Source organism: Mus musculus, chromosome 4 (genome assembly GCF_000001635.26).
Source record: "Mus musculus strain C57BL/6J chromosome 4, GRCm38.p6 C57BL/6J".
Lineage (NCBI taxonomy): Eukaryota > Metazoa > Chordata > Mammalia > Rodentia > Muridae > Mus > Mus musculus.
In genome coordinates this window covers 116,287,102-116,303,944 of record NC_000070.6, presented here as the reverse complement: position 1 = coordinate 116,303,944, position 16,843 = coordinate 116,287,102, and the positions used below count along the sequence as shown (strand labels likewise).

Here is a 16,843-nt window from a genome sequence, read left to right as displayed (position 1 = left end):
TTGGGTCCTCTAGAAAAGCAGCTATCTCAGTAGCACTATACACCCAGCCATTTTAAATGTGGATGATGAAACTGAGTGGAAAAAAAGATTACCAAAAAAAAAAAAAAAAAGCCAGGCATGGCTTAATCCCAGCACTTGGGAGGCAGAGGCAGGTGGATTTCTGAGTTCGAGGCCAGCCTGGTCTACAAAGTGAGTTCCAGGACAGCCAGGGCTACACAAAGAAACCCTGTCTCAAAAATAAATAAATAAAAATAAACAAAACAAAAAGATTGCAGGGAGGAAATAGAATCCAATATACATGGGACTCTGGGTGTGGGTGTGGTTGGAAGGGCTACCTATTGTGATTTAACAGAGGGAGCTCTATAGCTGTAGGCAGGCGTGAGGGTCTGGGGATGGACAGGATGATCGTCAGCCTTCCTCTTAAGTCCAATGCATATGCGATACAGAGATGTCCAAGAAGATAAGTTCGGTTGTCTTGGGACTAAAGGCACAGCACAAGGTAAATAAACAGGTATTCCCTGACCATGCCATGTGGGTATTGTACCTTGAAGAGGGACAAAAGCATAAACTATAAAACTAAGTCCATTTCTCCTAGTCGCAGAGTAGAAAAACACTTCTGAGTATGAGAACCAATAAAATGCATTTACTTGAATGGGTGTTAAAGGGAGGAAATGGCTTTCATTTAATTTTGGATTTGTGTCCTTTGGGAGGTAGAAAGGTTTTTGTTTGTTTGTTTGTTTGTTTTTGTTTTTTGAGTTTTAATTTCCTCTTATAGGAAGGAGAACCTCTCTTGGCCCCAGTATGGACTTCAAGCATGCAGAACTTCTTACCTTACTCCCTAACCTGCTTTAGCCCACTGCCCTCCATGCCAAGAAAACCAAAAAATGCTTCACTGCAATGTCTTTATTGCATCTGGAGCAAGTCTGCCAACCATTCCAAGTCTTGGAGAAGGTTAAAAAAAGGAAAAAGCCCCAACAATGTTCTCACCTTACCTTCCCCCCACCCCTTCCCCACAACCGCACAGCAATGTCTGAACACATTTGGTGACAAGAACAATTTGCAAAAGTGGTCTAGAAATTACATTATGAATTGTTCCAACACAAGACACAGTTGGCTTCCTTCTGAGTCAGTTATTTTTACATAAACTACATGAAATTTTTTTATTACATCAAAGACAACAGAATAGATTCTTCACAAGAAACAACAAAGTACCAAAGTTACATGCGAGGATTTGTAAGGAAACAAGGGTGGTTGTCACAAATGGCTAGAGCTAAGTCAAGAATGAGCAGTTGGCAGCAAAGGACCAAGAATGGACCTCTGGTGTATGATGTCATGGAAACCTCAAGAAGATCTAACTGGCAGTAGAGATCATCCTAGAAATCAGAAATTGTTCAAGTACATTTTTTCTTTAAAGTTCTGGAGAATGGGTGAAGCTGGTACCTTGCAGAGAAGGGACACAAGGAAGATGCCACTCGGGCTTGAGTCTGAAGTAAATGTAGAAAGCTTGTGTCTTAGTAGTGTGGAGCTGTAGGATGTCTTCATCTATTGCTGGAGCAGTGACAAGAACATAAACAACCTACCTAAGCTGAACTATGCCAGGTGGAAACAGCTTTGTTTTGTTTTGTTTTTATTTTAAAAACTGTATCTAGCCAACCCAAAGCTGCTTTCCTGTTGGGGACTGGCTGATCTGGGGACTGGCTGATCTGCCTGCCCCTATGGTCCTAATCTGTCTCTAGCCTCTGCTTTAGTCAATGAGTCTACAGTTAAGATGCCAAAAGAGATAGTCCCAGGGCCTAGATCATGAGACAGAACTTTGAGCTAGCCTTGAGAAGAAGACCAACACCTGCTTCCAGACTCCCTCAGACAGCAGGGCCACTCTTAGGAGACTGCTCCTCATGCCATTTCCACAGCTCAGGATCAGATAAATCATGTAGTAACTTGGCAGAAAAATAAAAAGATAGCTTCCGATTTATTAAATGATCCCTGGTCTCAGCTCCCACAAAGTGGTTACTCAAAGGGAAAGAATATAGGACTGAAAACCTGTCTTTCTCCATTGTCCAGCCCAGGTGTAGATGCTGCTTTCTCCTGCATATCTTCCATGTCTGCCTACAAGGTAAAGACATTATTCAACACTAAAGCTGTATATTTTATCATTTTGACTTACTTGGAAGAGATTTCTTTAAAAAGGCGTTCAGGACATACTAAAATTTTAGTGCTGGATCAGAGGGATTCCTCACACCTAATCTTGAGCATATAACTGCTTCAGCAAGTTCAACATCAGTACAAAGTCACAGGTATTCCAATCAACAAATAGCCTGGCATTACTTGGTAAACTGAGCAAGATTTTAAGCTGGCAATTTTGAAAAAGGCCTTACAGAGTGGCTGAGGGTGGTCAATCTCCTCTCTTTCACACTGGAGCATGAACAAGAAAAAGCCATCAATGGCATGCCCTATCAACTGTGACAATTATTCAAAACTTTTGACCTATCTCTATACTGTGGTTTCTTCTAGACACTGTCACCAAAGGAAGTGCTCAGGGAAAGTCATATTCATCTTTATTTTGGCCCCCAAACTTCATCTTCCCTGATTGTAAGCCTGATGACCCAGGCACAGGCTGCTTGTCTAAACTGCCTGACTGCACATTACTGGGCTCAAGCAGCTGAGTCATACTGAGCCTGTTATGGCTCCAGAACTGACTCTGAAGCAGCTGAACTCTTAAATGAGTGTGAATCCATAAATAGATGGCTGCCCTCTCCTCTATCTAACTTCACTTAGCTGAAGGCTTAAACCACAGCCACGGAAGCATGAGAGCAGGCTGTGTGCACTGCCTTAACAGCAGGCTCACAAAAAGGGCAAGCAGGAAAGCCTGTGGATTATTTCCCCAGATAGTCTGAACTCCACGTCATCCCCTCTTCTGGCAAACGCTTCAACCACAGTATTGAATAACATGTCATGTGATGGACCCTTCACCATGGATACCAGGCCTCATGTGCCTGTGATTTACTGAGGTCTCTGACCACAAACTCGAGTCCTCCTTTAGCTACCTATGGCTCCCTAAACCCTATCCAAAAAAGGAAGGGGAGATGAAGGCAAATTAATCCTTGTATAGTTTTGGCAAGGCTTTTAAACTTGAGGAAGCACACAACAATGTTGTTCTCTATCATTATTTGGTATATCAAGCCATCTAAAAGCACTGGATTGCACTGTTTCTTTACTCATAAAACAACTTACAAGGGTTTCAAACATTTCTTTAAAGAAACACCACACAAGCACCAACTTCATTATGACTCAAAGCTTACTATTTCCACAAAATAATTCTATTCCTCATCTGAGAAACAAGGCCAGGGCAAAAGGAAATACACTGACCAATTTTAGTGTTTGTTGAAACTCACATTTCTAGTCTTTCAAGTTTTGGTACAGAAGTGTACATTCAGCTACTACTGTCCTCCCCTTAGACCTTGGTCTGGCGATGCTGCTTTGTTGGTTTTTGAACACAGTGCTTTAGAGGGAGGAGTTGGTGAAGATGCTGAAGCCTAGATTATGTTGATAAAATTGAAGTAACATCAACTGAAGGGGTCTTTTGCCTCCTTGGTTTAGATTCTGAAAATGTAATCCCATACCTCCCTATTTTCCTTTGGTTGTTTTTCCCTCCAAACCAAATCCCACTTTACCACAGAGCCAAAATCGGCTCTTTATTTGGGGGAAAGGGGAAGAGACTATCAAATCAAAACAACTCCCAGCAGAACTGTGACCTGCTGCATTCTTAGGGTTGAGGACAAAGGGATGTGGACTCTTCAGAAACTTCCAAATAAAACCCCCACCCCAACCCACAACAAGCCTTAGCTGTTCTTTTAAAGGTGCCTGACAACAAACCCAAACCCCATGAAACCAATATCTGCTTCCAGCTTAGTCCATCAGTGCAGCAGCACAGCCGAGGCCAGAGACCCTGGGCCCCTCATTTCTAAATCCAAGCTACTGCTTGGCCTCTCCATTTCACATTCACAGAATCACTTGTGCAAAACAAGCAGTCTACGTTGAAAGAATGCCCTCATCGTAGTCTAATAAAAACCATAGGAAAAAAACGGCTAGAGAGCGTGTCTCTTCCACTCTGCTTATCTGCAGAGCGTAGGCATCTGTGCATGGACAGGGTAGGCGAGCCTGACGTTGAGGGAGTCGTTGTGCTGAACCAGGGATGTCTGCTGGTAATGGAGCACCAGCTCCTTCAGTGAGCTGTACAGGTTGTAGGGTTCTGCAAAGCCATATCCTCGAGCCGTGCTGTAGATGACACAGTGCTTCACTTCCCCGTCTGCACTGAGAGACAACACAGGAAAATACTTAAGGCATGTCCAGGAAACAGAGGAAGTCCAGAGCAATTGTTATACATAGGATCCAGGCAGAAGCATCCTGTCAATCAAACACAACTGTGCCTCTTAAAGGCTTGACTTCAGGTATGTACAACCACCACCCATGTAGGCCTACTCTCTCAGCCCTCAATTCCTGTCACTCCACATACATGTCCATTTGTTAACTCCTCCTTTGTTGATTGTTGTAGCTTACAATCATGAGTGCTGATGTCAGGTGGCAGTGCTTTGGGTTGTTTTGGGTCCTGTGCATTTCAGAGGAATTTTAGAAACTTTTTTTTAATTTCTGCAAATATTCAGCTAGGGCTGTGGGCTGTTTTTTTTTTTTAAGATTTATTTATTTATTATATGTAAGTACACTGTAGCTGTCTTCAGACACACAAGAAGAGGGCATCAGATCTCATTACAGATGGTTGTGAGCCACCATGTGGTTTCTGGGATTTGAACTCAGGACCTTTGGAAGAGCAGTCGGCACTCTTAACCACTGAGCCATCTCTCCAGCCCAGGGCTGTGGGTTTTGTTAGGATCATAATAACTATGTAGATCAACTTTATGAAGATGTTTTGGTGGAAAGAAAATCAAGTTTATTACATTTCAAGGAACTGAGTAGGTGTGACCGTGACAGGAAAACTGCCTTGGGAGTTCTTAACCTATGGGTCGCAACCCCTTTGGGGGTCAAATGACCTTTTCACAGGGGATCACTTAAGACCATCAGAAAATACAGAGATTTACATTACAATCATAACAGTGGCAAAGTTACTGTTATGAAGTAGCAATGAAGATAATTTTCTGTTTGGAGGTCACCACAAGGTGAAGCACTAGGAGAGAGCACAAATCACTGCGCTAGATATTAGCACGAGGTCATCTTCACTGCACTAGATATTAACACAAGGTCATCTTCACTGCACTAGATATTAACACAAGGTCATCTTCACTGCACTAGATATTAACACGAGGTCATCTTCACTGCACTAGATATTAACACGAGGTCATCTTCACTGCACTAGATATTAACACGAGGTCATCTTCACTGCACTAGATATTAACACGTGGTCATCTTCACTGCACTAGATATTAACACGTGGTCATCTTCACTGCACTAGATATTAACATGTGGTCATCTTCACTGCACTAGATATTAACACGAGGTCATCTTCACTGCACTAGATATTAACACGAGGTCATCTTCACTGCGCTAGATATTAACATGTGGTCATCTTCACTGCACTAGATATTAACATGTGGTCATCTTCACTGCACTAGATATTAACACGAGGTCATCTTCACTGCGCTAGATATTAACATGTGGTCATCTTCACTGTACTAGATATTAACACAAGGTCACCTTCACTGCACTAGATATTAACACGAGGTCATCTTCACTGCACTAGATATTAACATGAGGTCATCTTCACTGCACTAGATATTAACATGTGGTCATCTTCACTGACCAAACTCTCAACTTCTTTTAATCACGTTTCTCAGATAATCATTGTATAACTCATATTTGTTTAGTTCCTAGGCAATTCATAATTTTAAGTGGCATGTCACCTCACTTTGGGTTTTATTACTAGTACACAGAAATATACTATTTTATAAACTGGGCATGGTAGCACCCAACTCTAGAGAAGTAAAGGCCTGAGTATCAGAAACTCAGGGTCATAATCAGAAACACGACAGATGTGAGGCCTGCCTCAGGTACATGAGATCCTACCCAAGAGTAAATACAAGAAAAGTAAGTAAGTATATCTGTATATATGTATATATCTATATGGATATATATGTTTACACATACACATGTATTCATATTTACACATGTACGCATATGTATAATACACACACACATATACAGAGAAAGAGAGTTATGTAACCTGCAGCCTCTATAAACCCATTTTAACTCTTCCTTTCCAATTATGATGTCTTTTTATTTTTAAGACAGAGTCTTGCCAGGCATGGTGGCACACGCCTTTGATCCCAGCACTTGGGAGGCAGAGGCAGGGCAGATTTCTGAGTTCGAGGCCAGCCTGGTCTACAAAGTGAGTTCCAAGACAGCCAGGGCTATACAGAGAAACCCTGTCTTGAAAAAAAAAAAAAGAAAGAAAGAAAGAAAGAAAGAAAGAAAGAAAGAAAGAAAGAAAGAAAGAAAGAAAGAAAGAGAGAGAGAGAGTTGGATTTGCAAATATGTTTTGTGAATATATTGAGTATATCATGTAATTTTTTGGTTGCTTTCCTAGTATAATTTCTATTAAAGCACCCTTGCTCTTTTGAAATGAATCCTATTTAGTCGTGATGCATAATGCTTTTTCTAAGGTTGCTTTCTTGGTGTTTTGTTAAATTTTTGTTTTCCTTTTACTGAAATAGAATTTTTTCTCACATAATATATGCTGATTACAGTTTCCTTCCCATCTCTGCTCCTCCCAGTTCCTTCCCATCTCTGCTCCATGTCGGTCCACTCCCTTTCTGTCTCTCATTAGGAAATAAACAGGCTTCTAAGGGATAATAATAAAGTGAGATAAAAGAGAAACTAACACACTGGAATTGGAAAAAACAAACAGAAGGAAATGAGCCCAAGAAAAGGCACAGGAAATAGAGATCTGCTTCGTCACACACTTAGGATTCCCCCCAAACACTAAGCTGGAAGCCATAGTCTACTCAAAGAGGACCTGGTGCAGAGGCAAGCAGGCCCTGAGCGTGCTGCCCCAGTCTCTTCACATAAACTTTCATCAGGCTGATTGAGTGGGGCTTTGTTTCCTCAGAGTCCTCTCTCCCCCCTGGCTCTTACACTTGGTGGAGGCCTCAGTGTTCCAAGGTCTCTCAGTCTCTGGATCTGAATAGTGTCTGGATGTGGGTCTTTGTGTGCGTTCCCATCTACTATAGAACAAGGGGCGGAGATGGTTGTGGTTGTTTTGGTTGGTTTTGGTTTGGTTTCGTTTGGTTTTTCCAGCCAAGGTTTTTCTGTGTTTCTGGATATCCTGGAACTCACTCTATAGACCAGGCTCACCTCAAACTCAGAGATCTGCTTGCCTCTGCTTACAAATGCTTGGATTAAAGCCATGCAGATTATTAAAAAATAAAGCCAGAAAGATTCTTTTTTTTTCTTTTTCATTTTATATGCTTAGTCTAGAAAGATTCACTATGATGGCTAAGCAAGGCACTTATGTGGAGAGCAGAGCAGACTGTCCTTTTATTGCCCTCCCTGCTACTTCTCTCTTTTTTTTTTTTCTGGTTTTTCGAGACAGGGTTTCTCTGTATAGCCCTGGCTGTCCCGGAACTCACTCTGTAGACCAGGTTGGCCTCAAACTCAGAAATCTGCCTGCCTCTGCCTCCCGAGTGCTGGGATTAAAGGTGTGCGCCACCACGCCCGGCTCTGCTACTTCTTAAGAATTATACTAGTTCGTTTTTACCCTACATCCATGGGCTACAGGCTCTGGTTCTTGATCACCCAAGCGCACTGGGTAAGCATTCCATCTCATGGAGTGAGCCTTAAGTCAAATCAGATATGGTTGGCTACTTTCATAAGCTTTGTGCCAACATTGCAGTTACATGTCTTACAGGTAGGCTGCCACTGTCAATCCCAAGGGTCCGTGGCAGGGTTGGTGCTTACGTTTCATTTAATAGCATACAGAGGAACTTTCAGTATCAAAGGCATTCAAGCAATAGGGATAAAGGCTCTATATGGCACCAATTCAACTTCTCCATATTCAAAGAGCTGTGTAGGTGCTGTCTTCAGCAGTGGAACCTTGCTCTCAGTTTGTGGAAAACAACCTATGGCCTTGGCAACAGTCTGAGTCGTTTGGAGATCCTCATGGCATCCCCCACTCAATTAGGTGTGACCCAATCTTATGACTGAAAGCTTCATTTGGTAACAAGAGATGGCCAGTTTGGGCTGTCTCCCCAATTATTTGGCAATTTCAACTACATCACCTTCTCATATCTGTATGTATTTTAGGAAGATTCTACTGTATTAGATTTCCATATGACCCCCTCAAATGACCTTAATTTCAGCTGTCTCTTTCCATATTTCCTCCCTGGGGCCCCTCTCCCTCCCCACTTGATTCTCTTGTTCCAGCCCCACCATCCATCCATTACTATTCGATTTCCATTTCCTAATGAGATCAATCTTCCTCCCCTAGTCCCTTACTCTATATACCTAACCTTTGTGGTCCTATGGATTATAGTTTGGTTATCATTGACCTAACAGGTAATATCCACATATAAGTGAAAACATACCATTTTGTTCTTTCCAAGTCTAGGTTAGCTAGACTTGGATGATTCTGGATGGTTTTTTAAAATTCCATTTACCTACAACTTTCATTGTTTCATTTTCTTAACTGCTAAGTAATATTCCACTGTGTAAATGTACCACACTTCCTTTATCTACTTTCCTATTGAGGAATATCTAAGCTGTTTCCAATTTCTGGCTATTATAAATAGAACAGCAAAGAACGTGGTTGGGCAAGTGTCTCTGTGGTAGGATGAATCTATGGACCTAAAGATCCATCTATGGACCTATGCCCAAGAGTGTTATATAGCTGGATCTTGAGGTAGATCCATTCCTACCATCCTGAGGAACAGCCATACTGATTCAATAGTGGTTGTACAAATTTGCACTAACACCAGCACTGGATGGTGTTCCCCTTACTCCACCTCCTCACCACCATGAGCTGTCACTTGTGTTACTGATCTTAGCCATTCATACAGGTGTAAGATGAAACCTTAAAATAGTTTGGAATTGTATTTCCCTGAATACCAGACTAAGGCCGTTGAACGTGTGTTTGTTTCTCGTACACTTGGAGTTTCCTCTTTTAAGAGTTCTCCATTTAGATCTGTATTCCATTTTAAAATTGGGTTATTTGTTTTCTGGATTTCTAGTTTTTTGAGTTCTTTACATATTTTGGATATTAGCCCTCTATTAGATGTGTAGTTGATAAAAATCTTTTTTCCATTTTGTGGGCTGCTGGTCTGTCCAAATGTTGGTGTCCTTTGCCGTGTAGAACCTTCGAAGTTTCATAAGGTTCCATTTATTAATTGTGAATCTGAGTGCCTGCGCTGAGTGTTCTGGTCAGAACGTCCTTCCTGTAGTGATGAGTGCCAGGATAGTCCCCGCTCTCACTTCATCAGGTTCAGGGTGTTTAGGTTTTATGCTCAGGCCTTTGACCCAGATGGAGTTGAGTTTTGTGCAGGGTACTAAGTATGGGTGTATCTGGATTCTTCTACAAGCAGCCATGCAGTTTGAGCAACATAGTTGTTAAAGACAATTTTCTTTGTATTGTCTTTCTAGCTTTTTTATTTAAAACAAATCAGGAGTTTACATATGGGTCTTCAATTCAATGCCATTGATTGACATGTCTGTTTTATGCCAATACCATGTAGTTTTTATTACTACAGCTATGTAGTACAGCTTGAAATCAGGAATAGTGATACTTTCAGGAGTATATTTATTGTTCTGGAACATTTTATCTATCCTAGGTTTTTCGTGTTTCCATATGAAACTGAAAATTGTCCTTTCAACATCTATAAAGAATTGTGTTGGGATTTTGATGAGAATTGCGTTAGATTGTTTGTGGTACAATGGCCATTTATGAATCTTACTGATTCATAAGCATGGAAGATCTTACATTTCCTTCAATTTCTTTCTTTTTTTCTGGGTGAGCTTTTTCTTCTTCTTCTTATTTTGTGCTAGGAATACTTTTTTCTTTTATTGGATATTTTCTTTATCAATTTCTCTCTTAAATGCCTTGAATGAAGTTTTTATATACAAGTCTTTCACCTGCTTAGTTAGGGTTACTCTAAGTATTTTCTGTTGTTTGAGGCTGTTGTTAAAGTTGTCTCCCTTATTTCTCAGTCCACTTGTCATTTGTGGAGAGCTACTGATTTGTGAGTTAATTTTGTGTCCAGTCACTTTGCTCAAAGTGTTTATAGGAGACATGCGGCCTCCTCCTTTCCTTGTTCTAAGACTTGAAGCCTGGTGAGCACTGCCCGCTGTCATTTCTGCTCTCACAACTTAAGCAGAGTAAGTCAGACAAACATGGGCCTCTGTAAGTCCCACTCTAGACAGCCTCGGTATGGGCGTGGCCTGAGTGTATATTTAAATGTATATGTAAATATATAAAGATATGTAAATATTATGCAAATGCACACGTGTAGCCTTGTGGTGGGCGTGGCCTGTCGGTGCGTGGGTGTGGCCTGAGTGTATATGTAAATGTATATGAAGATGTACAGCGGTGGCATACTGCGATACACTGTGATACATTGCGATAACACTGCACTTTCATCTCCGTCTTCATTTCCTTCCATAGACAGCACTCTCAGGTCCTAGGATCCAGTTCTAAGATATCTTCCATAAACCTCTAACTCTTTTTTCCCCAGTCACAATAAACATTCCCACACAGGAGAGGCCCACTGCTGATGGCTACTTCACAGTGATTCTAACTATCTTAGATATTTTAGGAATGAAGTCTGGGAGCTAAGTGTAATAGCTTATACCTGTAATCTCACTGATCTCTGAGACCCTTTTATGTGGCCCTCCTTTTAGTTTTTTTAAGTTACAATACAAAATAATGGATTTTTATGTGACATTTTAAAGGATTCTTAAATTACATTTGTTTCTTTATGTTGAGGAGCATATATTATGTTTGCATGGTGTGCATGTGAAGATCAGTAAACGACTTGATGGGCTAGCTTTCTCCTACCACCATGGAGCCTTTGGGTCATCAAGCATGGGCCAGCGCCTTACCTACTAAGCTACCTGGGGGCCCCAGTATGACTTTTGAGACATAGCTGGCATTATACTTCAATCCTATTCTATCCTCCTGGCTACCATCTGTACCATCTGTTCCTCTTGTCTCTCCCCAATAGTGACAGGGATTCTTTGTATAGCCTCGGCTGTCCACCTTCAGCTTTTATGTTGTTTATATTTATACTCATATTCTGTGTGAGAGAGAAAGCATCCATAGTTGTCTGAATCTTGCCCTGTTTGACAGCACTCAGTTGGTCATCTTTCTTTGCTTCCTACCTTGTCTTACAGTGGCATGATTATCATAATCACTTTAGTAGGCACACTTACCTCCAAGCAAGTATTATTATCACCTCTGCTCTACAGGTAAGACTAGACAAGGACCAGCTAAGTTGTGTATCTATGTTACACAGCAAGTAAGCAGCAAGGCCATACTCAAATGCAGTCCATCCTAAAACCATTAGATGAACACTTGATGGCAGACCATACTTTATCACCATAATCCCATCTCAACTTTATGATAATGACTTTCATTAATTAATGCAGATTTGAAAAGGTCATATCCCCAGAGAAGACTTACACCACAGAACAAGCGTAACATCCTTTCTTGCTACTCTCACGAATTAAGAATGCACCATCTGGTTTCCCATAAAGCAAGTCCTCTGCTTGTACTCGGTTGATATCCTCCACAAACCAGGTTTTCTCATCATAATGCGGCAGGTTCTCATCTTCCTCATTGATAAAATAGCTTCTAAAAATTAAATATTTGAAATATTATTCTAGCAATCAGTTTTCTTACATCTAAAAGCTAATAAAATGTTGTTCTCAATCTTTATAAAATTAAGTGAGTGTTGAGTTTTAAACGACTTTCCTATTTACTATGGCACAAAACCTACAGAACTCATTCAGTACGCTAAGACATTTGAGTGGCACTGTATGCATCCAGGTTCCATGTGGGCCATTTCTATGCTCAACTGTGTACTCTGTATTCTTCAGGTAACTCGTCCCAAACAGGCGCAATGGCCTCAAATCTGCTAGTGAGCCTGAGAGCCCACTTCCCACATGCATGACGGAGCAGTCTCCTGCTGAGGGACTTACTCATCTGAGTCCTCATTCTTGATCCCCAGCCAGGCATTCAGGCGCCTCTGCCTCACTCCTCTGTGATTGAGCCATCTGCCAAGAGAGAAGACACAGTCAGAATTCAACTGCTTGAACAAGGTAAGTAAGTTGAACCCTTTGAAAGACCAGGAACCGCTTATTTTTCCAGTCTCTAGAAGAGTGGCCAGAGTTTCCCTAAATTAGTCTCTCCATTGCTTTACCCTCAACAAGTACCACAGCCAATGTCCCTGCCAAAGGGAAGAAACACAACACTTGAAATTAAGCAGGTATCTCTTCTCTTCTCTTCTCTTCTCTTCTCTTCTCTTCTCTTCTCTTCTGGAAGCACACACTACTTGCGTTCAAACGTAGCAGAGACCCATAGTCTGAAGTAGGAATATGAGAGTGGAGGATTCATGGGGGCTCAAGAGACAGCTTAGTGGTTAAAAGTACTGACTGCTCTTCCAGAGGTCCTGAATTCAATTCCCAGCAACTACATGGTGGCTCACAACCATCTGTAATGAGATCTGATGCCCTCTTCTGCTGTGTCTGAAGACAGCGACAGTGTACTCATACACATAAAATAAATAAATCTTAAAAAAAAAGTCAATAACTATGAACCAGGAAAGCAGCTAATGACAGCAGTCGGGAGGATTCAGGGACAGAAGACCGTGTGCTCCCTGGTTTCCTAGACGATGGATTTTTTTTGGTGTTTGTTTTTTGTTTCATTGAGACAGGGTCTCACTAAGTAGATCTGGCTGGCTGGCAGGTGTTGCACATCTTTAAACCCAAAGGCAGAGGCAGGCAGATCTCTGTAAATTCAATGCCAGTCTGGTCCACAGAGTGAGTTCCAGGACAGCCAGGGCTCTGTTACACAGAGAAACCATGTAAAAAAAAAAAAAAAAAAAGCAAAACATGCACTAAGTGCAGTGCCACAGTTGCTCAGACATGCTTATGTGATTCAATGTGTGTGTGCACGCATGCATGTGCAAGTGTGCACGTGTTGCGCATGTGTGTCTGTATGTGTGTGTGCGCGTGTGTGTCTGTGTATGTGTGCATGTGTGTGTGTGTGTGTGCGTGTACACCCAACACAGAAGCACATGTTCACATTTGGGTATCCACATGATGGGAAAGATTCATAATAAATGAGATTAAATACTTTTTATGTAAGAGGTACATGGTGGACAGTGATGAATATAGCTGCCTCCCAAAAAAGAGAAGAGTATACCATTGTTTGTGGACAGAACTTTATTCTCTCTAAATAAAAATAAAATGAGGCCAGGTGTAGTAGCTCACACCTTTAATCCCAGCACCAGGGAGGCAGAGGCAGGTGGATCTCTGTGAATTCCAGTCAGTCTAGTCAACACAGTGAGTTCCAGAACAGCCAGAGCTACACAATGAGACCCCTCTAGGAAAAAAAAAATGAAAAGAATAAAATAACAAAAAAATTTTAGAAAGAAAAATCACTCATAAACACTGAGAGTTATTAGAAATATATTAAGAAGTGATTCCTGCTGGGCAGTGGTGGCGCACGCCTTTAATCCCAGCACTAGGGAGGCAGAGGCAGGCGGATTTCTGAGTTCGAGGCCAGCCTGGTCTACAGAGTGAGTTCCAGGACAGCCAGGGCTATACAGAGAAACCCTGTCTTGAAAAACAAAAACAAAACAAAACAAACAAACAAACAAACAAAGAAGTGATTCCTATACCACTGGTATGAGTGTAAATAATACAGCCACATTTTAAACAGTGTTGGCGGGTCCACAAACAGAACTACCATACAATTCAGCAATTCCACTCCTCTCATGGCCACAAGAGGACATATCTATTCACAAAAACATGTAGTATTTATATCCATTGTACAAACAGAAGAACCTAACACCATCATGCCATGTGTAAGAAGCCATTTATAAAAGAATGCACATTGCATGCTTCATTTCGTGACATATTCTGAATAGCAAGACTGTCCAGGCAGAGTCAAGAAGCTCAGATGTTGCTAAGGGCCAGAGAATAAGGATAATAGGGAAGATAGGCAAAAACTATGTGATTGCTGCTTATAGTAAAAAAATGTTATTAAATATGCAGTGATGATTACAAATACCTATGTAAATGCTAAAGACACTGAACTATACTCTTAAAATATGCAAATTCTTTAAGATGTAAATTATATTTTGATAAAGTTAAAAACAAGTGAGACAGGAATGGCAGTGTGGTTCTGCAAACAGAGTCTCAAAGCCTAGCCCAGTGACAATGTACACACACACACACACACACACACACACACACACACACACAGAGTGAGGGGAAGGGAAAGAGGTGTTAGGAAGGGGGGTGAATCACTCCAGTACATATTACCTGGTATTCATCATTATCTATAATTCTTATGGCAAGCTATTTTTAATGAGTTTATTAATATGAACAGAAAAGGACCCCAAAATTTACCTCAGGCTATTTTCTTAATCAAGTATTCCCCCCACAAGTAATCAATATTAATAATTTTATCTTGACCAGTATAAACCAATGGAATTATAGTGATTATAGTAGGATCTTGTGAACTGTATGTACTGTGTGTGTATACATACAACTGAGAAGCTGTCCTTTCTTTCCACCCTGTGGGTCCTGGGGACCAGACTCAGGTTACCATGCTTAGAAGTGGGTGCCTTTGTCCATTAAGCTATCTCTTTAACACTTTAAAAACAAAAACAAAAGCATTCTCAGCTGGTCCAAGCTAGTGACTGAAGCCGGGCTTAGCCTGCTGGATTTTCCTGTCTCTACCTCCAGAGTGTTGGGATCACAGATACATGTCACCATGCCAGCAATGACCTAAATTCTTCTATTCAAACTATAAACAGAATTTTCAAGGTTCTATGTCTAGACCATGCTACATCATAAATGGTTTGTATTCTCCTGAAGTTTACATGTTGAAATCTTAACCCCAATATAATGCTATTTAAAAGTGGCAGGATAGAGCCCCGTTACCAGGATGACCGTCCCAAGCAGAGAGGCCTGAGAAGCTCCAAGAGCACCACAGTGCGCCTGGTGTATAACACAATGCAGGCTACACACTGACACATAAAATAAATAAATCTAATATCAAGGGGGGGAAAAGTGGATTTGGGAGCTGGGGAGAGAGCAGTTCAGAGCATAGGCTGCCCAGGTTCAATTCCCAGCACCTACAACGTGCAGGCAAAATACTCATACACATAAAAATTAAAAAAAAAAAAGTTAAATCATTGGTTTTCACTACTCAAAGGATCTCAAGTACCTACTAAACACACACTTTTTTATTTAAACACAAAATTTCATTTTTAAAAAAGAATTATTTATTATTACAGATAAGTACACTGTAGCTGTCTTCAGATACTCCAGAAGAGGGCATCAGATCTCATTACCGGTGGTTGTGAGTCACCATGTGGTTGCTGGGATTTGAACTCAGGACCTCTGGAAGAGCAGTCAGTGCTCTTACCCACTGAGTCATCTCACCAGCCCCAATTTCATTTTTTTATAGATACATTTTTTACATTTGGGAGAAGAGGCATGACCCTGAATAGAGGACAGTGTAGTGAGTGGGTCAGATGTTGCCAAACACTGGTTCTCAAGATCTGGTTACCCCAATGAACAGATCCTTCATATACACCAAGTGACGCTACGTAAACCTTGCTCCCCAATCTAACTGGTCACTAAATAGCTAGCGCCTGCGATTGGGCAGTAGAGGGAGAAAGTGGGACTTGAGGATCCAGTGAGAGGGTTGCAGGTAGAAAGAAGGGGAAAAGAACAAAGGACAGGAGAACAGAGATGACCACCAGGAGAGGAGACGCACCATAAGTACATGGTAGAGCAAACAGCAAGGAACAGGGACATATGGCTACAGAGGTTGGGTCTTCCTTTCTACTATGGGGGTTGCCTGAAGTCAGGTTGTCAAGCTTGGTGGCCTTCATCCTGGTCTTGCCAGCACCCCCTCTCTACTCCTCCCGGCCCTCTTACAGTGTCTGGCTCATGCACACACTCATGTACATATGAGTGTCGCATGTAGTGCAGGCTGGCCTCTAACTTGCTGTGTAGTTGAGGCTGGACTTGAATTTCTGGTCCTACTGCCTCTACCTCTTGAGTACTGGGATTACAGACATGTATCATTTCTTAAGCATAAAACTCCTTTAAGGAACTTCCTGTTCTATTTATTTATTTATTTATTTATTTGTAGAATTTACTCTTAGGGTATAATTCTACTTCTGTGATTCCACTATAAAACTACAGTTTCTAGTTTTTATATTTTAAGGAAACACCAATGTATACTTTTCTTCTTTATATTTATTTTACCTTATAAATGTTTTGCCTATATGTATGTCTGTGCATCATGTACCTGATACCCACAGAGTTCAGATGAGGGCATCAGATCCCTTAGAGCTGGGGTTACAGATGGTTGTGAGCCACCATATGGGTGCTGGAAACCTGGGTCCTCTGGAAGAACAGCATGAGGTCTGGACCACGGAGCCACCTCTCCAGCCTCAGTATGTAACTTTTATTCTGTAACACTTTGCTAATTTCATCTGAGAGTTCCAAATATTTGCATGAAGTAGAGCCCTATATTCTGACTTAATTTGTGTCATTCTGGGTTCTCCTACTACTAAAGGGCTCATTCCTAAATTCTTACATA

The 16,843-nt window shown here is 41.3% G+C and overlaps 1 protein-coding gene across 8 annotated transcripts in view; it reads right to left on the bottom strand.

The window, feature by feature from the left end:
- Positions 1-888: 888 nt before the first annotated feature.
- Pik3r3 (phosphoinositide-3-kinase regulatory subunit 3) overlaps positions 889-16,843 on the bottom strand; it is an 81,657-nt gene continuing 65,702 nt past the window's right edge. For 4 of the 8 annotated variants that reach the window (NM_001355585.1, NM_181585.6, NM_001355584.1 and 1 more), the window contains 3 exons: positions 12,196-12,270; positions 11,678-11,848; positions 889-4,311 (listed from right to left, as the gene is read on the bottom strand). In NM_001355585.1, coding sequence (NP_001342514.1) covers positions 4,113-4,311; positions 11,678-11,848; positions 12,196-12,270 — 445 coding nt within the window. In that variant the 3' untranslated portion in view covers positions 889-4,112. The remainder of the gene's footprint in view (positions 4,312-11,677; positions 11,849-12,195; positions 12,271-16,843) is intronic. The other 4 variants (XM_006502860.4, XM_006502859.3, XM_030253316.1 and 1 more) reach the window with 2 other exon arrangements.